This window comes from Dendropsophus ebraccatus, chromosome 12 (assembly GCF_027789765.1).
Source record: "Dendropsophus ebraccatus isolate aDenEbr1 chromosome 12, aDenEbr1.pat, whole genome shotgun sequence".
In the NCBI taxonomy this organism is placed as follows: Eukaryota; Metazoa; Chordata; class Amphibia; order Anura; family Hylidae; genus Dendropsophus; species Dendropsophus ebraccatus.
The window spans coordinates 58,246,820-58,261,063 of NC_091465.1; the positions used below are offsets into that span (position 1 = coordinate 58,246,820).

The 14,244-nt window shown below is 41.9% G+C and overlaps 1 protein-coding gene across 1 annotated transcript in view; it reads right to left on the reverse strand.

Moving 5' to 3' along the window:
• Positions 1 to 1,566: 1,566 nt before the first annotated feature.
• Positions 1,567 to 14,244, reverse strand: part of NECTIN1 (nectin cell adhesion molecule 1) — a 207,392-nt gene continuing 194,714 nt past the window's right edge. The window contains exon 9 of the mRNA XM_069946463.1: positions 1,567 to 1,785. Coding sequence (XP_069802564.1) covers positions 1,567 to 1,785 — 219 coding nt within the window. The remainder of the gene's footprint in view (positions 1,786 to 14,244) is intronic.

Genomic DNA, 14,244 nt, shown 5'->3' on the forward strand with positions numbered 1-14,244 from the left:
GTTGTAGAAGTCCCAAAATGTTTTGGTAAGTCACCGATGCCAGTTTTCAGGTCATGGAGATTAGGATAACTGTTCTCTGACAGTATAGAATTTCTAAACATTTACAGAGAAAAACAATTACAAAGAAATAGAGAAAATACATAAGAGTAAAATAATATTCTTCATTGACCATAATTAGGGGTCGCTAACCCAGTATACAGCGGAGAAAAGTTTTTACCTGTTAAGGAAAAAAACCACTATATTTACTAATAAAGAGTTCAATATGAAATTTGACACTAGTATTTTACAATCCAAATTGGCACTGTATGGTGGTTACTATATGTTTGCTATTATGTCTAAAGAATTGTAAGAGCATATGGTCATAACACAGGACTCCTATAGTGAGCAGGGGGTCACGAGCCACATGTGCCTCAGGAGTCTCTGGGTTGGGACCACTGCCATATTTTTCAGGTTATGGCCAACTAGTGGACAAAAAAAAAAACTAACAAAACACAAAAATTTACAACCTAGGAGCTAATAACAATATTTACTTGTATAGCGCCAACAGATTCCACAGCGTAGAAGTCCAATAAGTCCAAATTCAGACTTATTGTCTGACGGCTAATGGTTATTTTGACAAAAGGCCATGATCAACTAATGGCCAAAAATTTGTCAAAATCATTCATTTAGGCCAACATTTCTCTCCTGTATTTATTTAGTTTAAAGAAATTTTTCAGCGCTACAAATCCTTTTTTTAAAAAATAGAAAATAAGGCAGGCTAAAGCCTAAGCTACCCTGCCACTTTCTGTAGTGCTACAGGATTGAATTTAACTATCAAACTTTAATTTCAGTTCAAAAGAATACTTAAAGTTGTATTCAATCTTGTGGACTACACCTATCACTCAATAGTAAACATTAATCATGTAGCAGTACAAAAATTTGCACCGATCCCCCACTGCTGTTCTGACTCTTATCGGGAGCCGATGAGCTCCATTTTCAGGTCCCATCTCAATACACAGGATATGCCCACTTAGCCAGCCACTGAGCAGCGGTGACCCACCTCAGCAAGTGAGTGGGCATTTCTAGAACCAGAAGGTGGGGCTTAGCGTAGACCCAGCCAGTATTGGAACAGCAGCAGTGGGGGAATATGAGGTGAGTCTCAAATATTTTTGCATCACTGGACAACCTATTTTTTTTTGTCTACATCCTAAACCATTGCTTTGATCAAACTCAGTCCGAGGTGATAATTTTTTTATAGCATGTGTATGTTTGTTAAATGCTTTGCCATGACTGACAGTAATATATGTTTTTGGCGAATCACAATTATCTCTAATAAAGACTCTAAGATAAATTAGCCATACATCCACACGTTGGTTGTCACCTCACCTAAGATTACTTAAGTTCATTTTCAGACTTACTCCATAAAAAGAAAAGAAAAGGCAAGCCCGCCTCTGGCAGTTTACCACGACAGAGTGGTGTGTAAAGGGGGGCAGGCTGTAAGACGTATTAGCATTTAGGAAATATGGTTAAATGGCATGTGTACTGGGTCAACAGGTATGACGTGCAGGAACCTGCTAGTGAGCAGCTTCAGACATACTGCTCCTTGGGACAGACATATGGTGCCCTTGAACCAGCCGGAGCATAACAAAAGGTAGATTCTGGAGCTTTCCTTGAGTCCTGTAAGAAGAATGAGAGGGGCACGTAGCCAGGATGTAATTGGTCTAAGTAGTAGTCCTCTTCATGGGCACATCGTGTGTTTAGGAAGTCACGGCATTCAGGTATTTCTGGACAACGTTCTCCAAACATCTGTAGAAAAAAACAATCGATATATTGTTATAGATAGAGGAAGCTATTTCTTACTGCAGTGCTGGAAAAGTGGAAAAGCTTAGGTGGAGTAATCCCATAATGGAATGTTCATTTTGATGATGATATATTGCTAGATTTATATGGCTTCCTTGGATTTACAGTGTAATGCATTGTAATGTCCCTGCCTACATGTGATTATAGATAGTCTCTTCATAGCTCTTATTATCCATATTCATTTTTACAAACTGGGGCAAAAAAATATATTTTCATCATCAAACAAGAGATTATAAGAACACAAATGGGTAGCATTATAGTCAATTCTTGTAATCATTTTTTAAATAAGTAACTTGTATGATTACTTCTTTTTGGGGATTAGTAAATATACTATCATTGACTTCTTAATACATTTTGATTTGTACATCTTAATTCAGTGTTTTCAAAGAGGAGGTTTAGAGGAATAAACACAGCACCATACCTGGCCAAAGGTTGTGTGTGGTATTGCAGCTAAACACCATTGCCTTTAGTGCAGCTGAGCTGCTAGACACAAACCATGGAGCAATGTGGAACTGGAGAAAGCAGCATGCCATACCTAAACTCCCTTAAAGTGTGACAGGCATTCTGTCCTTTCTCTTTGAGGCTTCCAAACATTGCCAAATACTGAGCTTAGCAATTCTTGAAGCCCCATAGAGAATGAACAGAGCATGGTGGAATTCCCAGTGATTGGATCACCACTAATCTTCTTGTGAATAGGAGGTAGAAATACTACTTGGGTAATGGCCTTTTTCCCCTCATTCCTGAAAAGTGTATGCCTAAAGCGACTCTGTACCCACAATCTGACCCCCCCCCCCCCCCCAAACCGCTTGTACCTTCGGATAGCTACTTTTAATCCAAGATCTGTCCTGGGTCCGTTCGGCAGATGAAGCAGTTATTGTCCTAAAAAAATACTTTTAAACTGGCAGCCCTGTGCCCAACGGCTGGGGCCTAGAATGTCTATGCATTAGGCTGGCACAACTTCTCTGTCCCTCCTCCCCGCCCTCCTCATCATTAGGAATGCCCCATGCAGATTGTCTCCTATTCCTCAGCTGTGTCAGCACGGCACATGGGCTTGATCGTTAAGGCACCTGTGCAATGTTCACACAGGAGAAAATGTTCTAGTGGCATTCCTAATGATGAAGAGGGTGGGGAGGAGGGACAGAGGGGTGGTACAAAGTTAGGGCACGGATAATCTAGGCCAGTGCTTCTCAAACTGTGAGGCGGGCCTCACCAGTGAGGCGCACCCTGGTTGCTGGTGAGGCCCAGCTGAGGAGACAGTTTTCACAAAGTAACTATGATCTGCACAGTCCTTTTACTGTTCGCAAAAAATCTCCATTTTAGCAACATTATTAATTTATTTTGTACTTACTTTATTAGTGTATAGAGCTTGGGAGACGGGTGAAAGGTGGCCCTAGCATTACTTTCAGCTTTTAAATGGACTTTCACTAGAGATAGTGAGGCCCAGGCACCCTCTTGGTCAGTCTGGTGAGGCCCAGGCATTGCCTTGGTCTGTTGGGTGAGGCTCCAGTAGAAAAAGTTTGAGAAGCACTGCTCTAGGCCATGGCCTTTGGGCACGGAACTGCAAGTTTAAAAGTATTTTTTTAAGGACAATAACTGCATCACCTGCCGAATGGACCCCTAGATGGATCTTAGATTAAAAGCAGCTATCCGAAGGTACAAGTGGTTTGGGGGGGACAGATTGTGGGTACAGAGTCGCCTTAAACAGAAAATGTATATGTCTATTTTGTTAGGATCTAAACAACTTTCATTTATAAAATTGTCCAGATTGCAGAAATATTGCGCCATTATTACCCTACAAAGTCAACTCTTAGCAGAACATTGTCTATTGCATTAAAAACATTGATCTAGAGACAGGGAGTAGGGCACCAATGTGAAATACTACCTGTTCAAGGAATAAGGTGTCTGCTACAGTGCAGGTTGCTATTATTTAATTTAAAACGAATGTACCATCAGGTACTCTGTCTTTTTTTCTACATTAGCTGATAGGCACTGGGATCCTGGTGGCACTGTCTTTTTTATGAAACTCCATCCGGTTTCTGCACCATTCCTTGGCTGTGCACCGACCCAGCTCTTTGCTCACTGCCTCCCAGTGTGACCATATCCCCTCCCCTCTGTCACATGGACATGGCTCCATTGATTGTTGTAGTGTTGCATCACAGAGGGGAGTGTATATCGTCACACCGGGGCGGGGGTGGGGGGGAGGGGGGCAGCAAGCCCGCCTCCAGTGCATAGAGCCATGTAGGGGCATGGCAAAAGAATGTTGCTGACTGCGGGAAGTAGGCAGTGTAGGCCTGTGGGATCCCTGTGCTAGTGCCTATCGGCTGAAGTAAAGAAAAAAGGATTTGATAGTACATTCATTTTAATAAACATTTTGTTAAATTTTTGATATAAGTGTTGGTAAAAGTGTAACCCCTTGGTGACAGGGTACTCTCTCCCTTTGTACAGGCTTGGTAATCATTTTGTTCATAGTTTTTTTTTGTATTTCAATAAATGCTGATAATCATCTTCAATATGGCATTTCCTGAAAAAACTGTTCTTTAAAATAATCTCTTTATAAATAGATGAGCACCAATGCGTATTCATGGTCATTTCTATAAAATAATGAGTTACTGTAGCTATATATGTCAACGTATTCTTAATAATTTTGATGAGAGAACTTAATGATTGATACTTGATCATTTTGTTGTCAGTTTCTCGCATCTTTGGTTGATTTTTCAGAAATGATATTTAGGCAGATTGATGTATACATGAGTAATATGTGAACTAATGGCTTCTAGCAACAACTAAAAGACACAATTAGTGGCATTTAGAATCTATAATTTCCTTTTAAAAGGTGTTAATCTAAAGTTTATAGTTTAAATTAGAAACTTTTAGTAAAATCATGCTCTGTATAATCAATAAACAATACAAATCTCACTACATATATGGGGGAAAAACAACTTACAAACATGAAGATCAATATAGAGTAAGACGTTACAACTAAAAGACAAAGAGGAAAAGTATGACAGAATATCAAAGAGCTTCTAGAAAATAATTGATAGGACAAACTATCTCAAACCATGGCACATAACCCAGTGGCCAGAGAGTAAACATCTAAGTGGCACAAGATAGAACACATCTCACTTTCCTACTTATTACAATAAATTAGTTATATAGTAACCACATAAGATGGGCCATAACAGACAACTTCCTTTACGGCCTATCAGCAGCACAATATAGGGTAATTCCTCTTCTACTTCTACTGGTAGGATAAGTGGAACGTTTGATATAAATTAAATCAATTGGCATCCTACTTATATAAGATGAGGGAACCTCCCCAATACTAGGTTTTTGGGGACTTTCAGTGGCTGGGCTTTTACTTTACGCACTCGCCTGCACTGTACTTCATGTGGAAAAATTAAACCATGTGTTTTCGTTGTTCTCTGTTTCCTTTTCCTTTTGGGGGAGAGAAATTGTCTATTAACTTGTTTTGTACTAAAATGTCTAGGTGGTGACAGGGCCGTCTTGACAGCAGTATGGGCCCCTGGGTAGAGCTGTGAACTACCCCCCCCCCCACAATTACAAAAAAGGTATAGTAGAGGTATAGTGGGTGAGGGGTGTAGTAATAGTTGAGGTATAGTACATATGGGTTGTGTAGCAGCAGAAGTGGGAGTAGTAGCAGCAGTAGTGGGAGGTATAGTACATATGGGTTGTGTAGCAGCAGTAGTTGGAGTAGTAGCAGCAATAGTAGTGGGAGTAGTAGCAGCAGTAGTGGGAGTGGGAGTTGTAGTTGAAGTAGTAATAGTTGTACAGGGAGTAGTATAGGGAGTAGTAAACGCAGTTGTGGAAGTAGTTGTAGTGGGAGTACTAGGAACAGTAACTTGAGCAGTAGTAGCAGCAGTAGTAATGGGAGTAGTAGTAGTTGTAGTGGGAGTAACATTGGGAGTATTAGTAGCGGTAATGGGAGAACTAGTAACAGTAGCTGGGGTATTAGTAGCAGCAGTGGTAGTGAGAGTGGTAGTAGTTGTAGTGGGAGTAGTAAAAGCAGTAGTGGGAGTAGTAGTTGTCATGGTAGTAGTGGTGAGAATAGTAGTTTTAGTGGGAGTAGTAGTAGCATTAGTAGTGGGAGTAGGAGTAGCAGTAGTAGTGGGAATAGTTGTACTGGGAGTAGTAATAGCAGTAGTTGGGAGTAGTAGTGGTAGTGGGAGTAGGAGTAGCAGTAGTAGTAGTAGCAGTACTCATCCGCTCTCCGTTCATGGTGTTCTGGGTCACTCCTGTCCAGGGGGGCTCTCGGTCGGGTACTCTTCCACCCCAACCCCTTCTTTTCTCTTTGTTCTAATACTTATTTTTTCCTACATTTTGGAATGTAGTAGATGTCAAATTTGTTGCCCTTTAACTATTCATGGAGACCTGTGTATATAAGACATGGTAATTTTGGTAAAAAACTTTGTCCTATATTTCATGGAGGAACTGAAACAATTTATATCACAGTCATCAAAGAGACCCACTAGAAGTCTTAGGCTAAGGAGGTTAAGAAGAAGAACTTCCATAATGCTGAGAAAATGCACTGCTCTTTTGAGGATGAGCATAATAAAAAGAGCATAATAAAAAGTTCCAGTTTTCCACTGGAGAAGATTGAGAGATTAATCAAATCCATCTGGTCAGGGAGCCATAGTGTTGACAATGGAGAAGCTGCTGACTCCACCTCTAGTGGGCCTAGGGCCTCCAAAATGGACTAATTTCTTAAAAATGCCATGATGGCTTGATTGGGGCCCCTTCTCCAAAAGTAGACAGTCATTGCAAAGTTATCTAAGCATATGATCTTCCATCAGAGGACCATTCTCATTTTCAGGACACCATGGGTAGGCATGCAGATTGTAAATTAAAAGACTTATCCAGGATTAGAAAAGCTTGGCATCAATCATACATACAGTAGCATTCATAAAACATGGCGTCTTCCATAAATATCACACCTCTTGTCTCCAGTTTGGATGTAGTTTTGCAATAAAGCTCCAAACCACACCCAAACTGGAGACAAGAGTCGTGCTGTTTCAGGAATAAAGTAACCATGCTTTTCAAATGTGAAAAACTTCTTTAAGGGGGAATTATATCACTGCATATGCCTAGACCTCAGGCTCAATCTCTCCTTTTGAGACAGCTACTTTTCGTATAAGATCCCTGATGAAAGTTTAAAGATATGTGGTCTTGGGGGTACCTAGGGAAAAATCTACCTAAAGCTAATGATCTTTGCAGTGCATTTCCTCTGTGATAAGTCCACACAGCAGGTTAAGCTTGTGGCCATTAGAGATGAGCGGACTTTTAGGATTTCTGGTTCGTGAGAACCAGAACGATCGGCGTCGGATTCCCGATGTCTGCTTGCTCCGTGCAGCGGGTGGATACCTCCTAAGGAACGCCTGGAAAACTGGGATACAGCCATTGGCTTTGGCTTTATCCCAGTTTTCCAGGCGTTCCTTAGGAGGTATCCACAGCGGGAATCCGACGCCAATCGTTCTGGTTCTCACAAACCAGAAATCTGAAAAGTCCGCTTATCTCTAGTGGCCATGTCTCTGACCCTTGGTATAGCTGGCAAAATCCCTCTCCAAAATCATTTTGGGGTAGAAATAAAGGCCTTAGTGGTAAAAGATCTCCTCAGGGTTCCCACTTCATGGGCAAATCCTACAGAGGTTCATACGCAAAGCGGAGTGTCTAGATAGTTTTTTGGTACCTACAAGGAGAAAATTGCTGATGCCAACTAACTTTAACCCAGCTTAGCAGTCTCTCCTTTTATTCCTTTTGAATGTTGCCTCCAATTCTTTTTGGAAGCTTGAACCTCTGCCATTCTAGACCCATAGGTGCTGAGTATCATAAGGTCAAGCTATGCCATAGACCTTTTAGGTCTTATGTCTGACAGGTTTGTGCAAACATCTCTTCTGTCCTAAGAAAGACAAGCTTTGCTTAAATACTATGACTTGGTCTATATCCAGTAGAATGTCATAGAAGAAATTCCACCATCAGAGAAAAGATTGGGCGTTTACTCCCTTGATTTCTCAGTTCTAGAGATATCGCGCAATTGAAGGATGATTATAAACCATCAACTGCTTCATCAGAAGGAAAAGGTTTCTATATAGAAACAATACGGTTGGTTAATTCAATTCTTCAACAAAGAGACCTTATGATTAAATCTGAAGAGTGCTCAACTTCCGATGCCTATAGGACCCCACCACAAAAAAAACCCTTCAAATTGCAATACAATCCAAAGGGGCAGTAAAACATCAGAAGTTTTAACCTGATTAAGATTCCCTGCATGCCAGATCCCATCTCCATTAACTGTGCTCTATGGAACTCTAGATCTGTCTGCAACAAACTCACTGAAACCCACAACTTATTCCTCAATAAATCGCTCAACCTGCTGGCTCTCACAGAAACATGGCTTCAAGAGTCAGATACAGCCTCACCTGCTGCTCCAATGGAGGCCTTCAATTTTCCCATACTCCTAGACCTGATAACAGGCATGGTGGAGGAGTGGGTGTACTTCTCTCCCAGGACTGCACTTACCAGGTCATTCCCCCTGTACCCTCTCTCTCATTCTCCTCTTTAAAGGTGCACACCATTAGACTCTTCCGGCCCTTTTCCCTGAGAGTCGCAGTCATCTATCGGCCCCCTGGTTCACAACGACGCTTTCTTGATCACTTTTATACCTGGCTTCCTTACTTTTTATCTTCTGACATTCTTGCCCTCATCATGGACGACTTTAATATGCCTATTGACAAGCCACTTTCCCCATCGGCCTCTCAGTTTCTTTCCCTAACCTCCTCCTTCTCCTCCTCCTCTCTCAGCATTCTGACTCTCCAACCCACAAGGGTGGGAATACCCTGGACCTTGTCTTCTCCAGACTTTGCCCAGTTACTCGCCTTAATAACACTCCCACTGGGCTCTCAGACCACAATCTTCTCTCCTTTTCAATCACTAATACTCATTCTCATTCTAGTCATCACTGCCTCCTATCTCTTCGCTCTCCTGTCCCAATCTGGCTGCCAAATGCTATCACGACACCCTCAAAACAACCCTTGACAAAATGGCACCCCTCACACCTCAATCAGCAAAACGCAGACGACCAACCCTGGCACACACCTTCAACTCTTTTTTTAGACGGTGCTCTAGGTGTGCTGAGCATTCGTGGAGGAGGTCTAAAACTGATGCAAACCTTCTACATTACAAATTTGTGCTTAGAAACTACTACTCCGCACTTCATTCTGATAAACAATCTTACTTTACCTCTCTCATTTCTTCTCTATCCCATAACCCAAAACTTCTCTTTGATACCCTCAACTCCCTCCTCAAACCCAAAGTTCAGACACCCGTAACTAACCTCTGTGCTGAAGACCTAGCATCCTACTTCAAGGAAAAGATAGATACTATCCGTCAGGAGATCACCTCCCAGTCCCCAAGTAGTGTTGATCCCACTCTCTCTTGTATTTCCTCCTCTTCCCTCTCAGTATTTGAACCTGTAACAGAGGAGGAAGTCTCCAGACTCCTCTCCTCCTCTAGTCCCACCACCTGCCCTAGTGACCCTATTCCCTCACACCTTGTCCAGTCTCTCTCTCCTGTTGTCACTACTTACCTTACTAAAATCTTCAACCTCTCCCTCTCCTCTGGCATCTTCCCCTCGGCTTTCAAACACTCCATTATCACTCCATTACTGAAAAAACCCTCCCTAGACCCCTCCTGTACAGCCAATTATCGACTTGTCTCTAATCTTCCTTTTATCTCCAAACTGTTGGAACGTCTGGTCTATTCCCGCCTAACTCGTTACCTCTCTGACAACTCTCTCCTTGACCCCCTTCAGTCCGGTTTCCGTCCTCACCACTCTACCGAAACTGCCCTTACTAAAGTCTCTAATGATCTTCTCACCGCCAAATCTTAAGGTATCCATTCACTTCTCATTCTCCTGGATCTATCTGCAGCTTTTGACACTGTAGACCACCAGCTCTTCCTCTCCACGCTCCGCTCTATCGGCCTCAAGGACTCTGCTCTTTCCTGGTTTTCCTCCTATCTCTCTGACCGCTCCTTTAGTGTATCACTTTCTGGCTTCACGTCATCTTCTCTTCCCCTTACAGTTGAGGTTCCCCAGGGATCAGTCCTGGGCCCTCTCCTTTTCTCACTTTACACTTTACCCATCGGACAAATCATCAGCAAGTTTGGTTTTCAGTACCATCTCTATGCTGATGATACCCAGCTGTATACCTCCTCCCGTGATATCACCCCCGCTCTTCTACAGAACACCAGTAACTGTCTGTCTGCCATCTCTAACGCTATGTCCTCCCTATTCCTAAAACTAAACCTTGCTAAGACTGAGCTTCTTGTATTCCCTCCCCCGCCCACCTGACATCTCCATCTCTGTCTGTGGTGCAACCATAACCCCTACTCAGCAAGCCAGCTGCCTTGAGTTTATGTTTGACTTGGATCTGTCCTTCACTCCTCTTATTAAACCTCCTCCACGTTCCTGTAATCTGCATCTAAAAAACATCTCTAAAATCTGTCCCTTCCTTACTGTTGAATCTGCTAAAACTCTTATTGTCGCTCAGATTTATTCCCGTCTAGACTACTGCAATTCCTTACAAATCGGCCTTCCTTCCTCTGAACTCTCCTCTCTCCAGTCCATTCTCAATACAGCAGCCAGGCTCATCTCCATGTCCAGCAGCTATACCGATGCCTCCCCCCTGTGCCAGTCACTTCATTGGCTCCCTATTAAACACAGGATACAATACAAAATCCTCCTGCTCACCAATAAAGCTCTCCACAGTGCTGCACCTCCATACATCTCCTCCATCATCTCTGTCTACCGTCCTACCCGTGCCTTACGCTCCTCTAATGACTTACGACTAACATCCACCTTGATCCGCACCTCTCACTCCCGTCTCCGGGACTTCACCCGAGCTGCACCAGTTCTATGGAATGCATTACCCAAGACTGTCAGGCTCACCTCCAATACACAAAGCTTCAAACGTGCCCTGAAAAAACACATCTGTTCAAACAAGCTTACCAGGTTCCCTAAATTGCCCCCCTCCCTCCCCCAAATACATACGCCAGGCATACAAGCACTTAGACCTGTAGCAGGCAGTCATTGGTTGGTGACTGGTTTACCCACCTTTAACTGCACTGCCTTATTTATAAAGATGTCCGGACCATGCAAAAAAGGAAGGACTTTTGCCCCTCTGCCATTTTGTCTCGAACACCCTCCTGATGTAAGTGTGTAAGCTGATGCATGCGAGCAGGGCCCTCACTCCTCATGTATAGATAACTATATGTATATCTCTGTAATGTCAGATTTTTGTCTATGCATGTAACCCCAGAATTGTAAAGTGCTGCGGAATCTGTTGGCGCTATATAAATAAAAATTATTACTATTATTATTAGAAATTTGCTCCTCTTCGGAATCTACTCAGTTCCACACACCTAGACAAAGGTGGTATTGGCTGTGGTGGAGGTGGCTCTAAGGCTTTGTCTTAGTCAAACAACAGGTCCTTGAGTTCTCTGGCACCTTCACCCTCTTCAGGAAGAGGTTGTGGCTAAATTGGATCTTGACTCCTATGGATGTAGACAAGAAGTAGTCATGTAAAGCAACTTTTGAACATTACCCATATGTCAGCATTTCAATGAGTGGTCTCTAAATTTAGAAGTTGTTTATCAGACGACTCTGAGATGGGGCATACTGGATGTAGATCTTATGGCTACCAGGTCTAATGCCCAAGTGGAGAAATCTTGCTCCCCCTATTGGAGGACAATCCTCTGATGTTGAAATATTCCATGGAGGAAGAGACTGCCCTACATATCCCCTCCAGATTCTATGATAGGGTATTGATGAAACTCAGGCCGCAGTGATAGACATCATACTGTTCTGGCCAAAGAGTTTGTGGTTCTCCCTTTTCATGGTGCCAAGGTTGGCCTTAAGAATTTGGAAGCAATGTGTCATCAGAAAATGACTGACTGTTTACAACAAAACACAAAACATGTATTTGAACCCCTAGACAACCCATGATGTACAGTTACTGTACATAATGGATGTCTATCACCAGACGCAGTGTGACTGCGGGGGTCCCGATTGCTTTCATGGAGGTCTCTTACCTTCCTCGGTGCGGTCCGATCGGAGATCTGCTCATTAAGTCTGCCACAGGCAGGGTCAACGAGCAGAGCGCTTATTACACTGATCAATGCTATGCCTATGGCATAGCATTGTACAGTGTATGTGATCTAAAGATTGCATGTAAAAGTCAAAAAGTCAAAAGTTAACCCTTAGACGACCTAAGACGTACCGCTACACCCTGGAAGTCTGTGCCCAGACAACCCTGGGCATACCGATACGTCCTGAGCTATGACCGGTATGTCCTGAGCAGCCAGCGTCTCACCGTTAATGACAGGCTGCAGTGATTGTGCTGCAGTGTGTCATTAACTCCTTAAACGATTGCGGCGCGGCTGTCACTTGTTGTGACTGCGGGGGTCCCGATCGTTAAAAAGAACCGCCAGATGTCTTTCACCTGCCTCCGTGCGGTCCGATCGGTGATCTGCTCACTGAGCCTGCACAGGCAGGCTCAATGAGCAGATCGCCTATCACACTGATCAATGCTATGCCTATGGCATAGCAATGATTAGTGTATGAAATGAATGTAATGAATGTACAATGTGTAAAAAAAAAAAGTTAAAATCACCAATACACTACCCCAAAGCCCCTCCCCCAATAAAAGTTTAAATCAACCCCTTTACCATTATATAAATAAAACATATAAAATATATTTATGTATATATATATATATATATATATATTATTTACCGTAGCATGTCCGATCAATTAAAATATAACAAGCGTAATTGTGAATGGTGAACGGCGTAGACGAAAAGAGGGAAAAAAGTGCGCCTATTACTGATTTTGTTACATTATATATAAAAAAATTTTTTTTATAAAAAGTGATTGAAACGTCCGATCTTCACAAATATGGTACTAATAAAAACTAGAGATAATGGTGGAAAAAAATGACATCTCATACAGCCCAGTAGGGGAAAAAATAAAACTGGTATAATCGTCACAATAGGCCCATTTTATTAATAATTAATTGCCAAAAAAACGATTTCATAAAAAAAATATATATAACATTAGAGAATCTGTGTAAACCTGCATATGGTTGTGTTCGGACTGACCTATAGAATATGGTATCATGTCGCTTTTACCATATAGTGCATTACGTAGACACAGGAACCCCCCAAACGTTACCATATTGCTTTTTTTTTTTTTCAGATTTCACCTATTTATATCTTCATAAATAATAACTTTGGGATTCCGTCATACATGTTATGGTAAAATGAAAGACGTCATTACAAAGTACAACTATTCCTGTAAAAAACAAGCCCTTACATGGCCTTGTAGATAGAAAACTAAAAGTGCTAGAGCTCTTAGAAGGGGAGGAGGAAAAAACAAAAGTGCAAAGATCAAAATTTGCGCGGTCCACTGGGTCATTTTGGGCCTGGTCCTCAAAGGGTTAAAGTGTGTAAAAAAAAGGAAAAATGTTTTTAACCCTTAGAGGACCAGGCCAATTTAAATTTTTGCGTTTTCGCTTTTTCCTCCTTGTGCTTAAAAGGCCATAGCACTTGCAATTTTTTCACCTAGAAACCCACATGAGCCCTTATGTTTTGCACCACTAATTGTACTTTGCAATGACAGGCTGAATTTGTGCATAAGTACACTGCAAAACCAGTAAAAATTAAATGTGTGGTAAAATTGTGAAAAAAACCCCCACACATTTTATTTTATTCGGGGAGTGTGTGTGTGTGTGTGTGTGTGTGTGGGGGGGGGGGGGGGGGGGGGGGGGGATGGTTGTTTTTACGGTGTTCCCCTGGGGTAAAACTATCTTGTTATATATGTTCCTCAAGTTGGTACGATTACAACAATATATAACATGTATAACTTTTATTTTATCTGATGGCTTTTAAAAAATTAAAACCATTTTTAAAAAATATATGTTCCTTAAAATCGCTCTATTACCATGCTTATAACACTTTTATCCTTTGGTCTATCGGTACCTTGATTGCCCATATGTGACTTTTTGATTGCTTTTAATTACAATTTTTCTGGATTTACATTATATTTATAAAAAAATTAATAAGTTATCAAAATAGTACAGGCAGTGAGCAATGAATGAAGGGGAAGTGAGTGCCAAGCTGACGGGTCGGCACTCGCTTCCCTATTAATATTGGGTTATATAGACAGGATGCCAATTAATTGATTTAGTTTCATTTTCGTTACGTTCGCTAAGTTTCACCTGTCCTACTAGTATGAAGGGCAGAATCTTGTGCTGGTGGTAGGACTAAGGGAAAACTGAAAAGCATACTTTGCTATGGTTACCTTATCCTACCAATGCCATCTAAAACCAATAA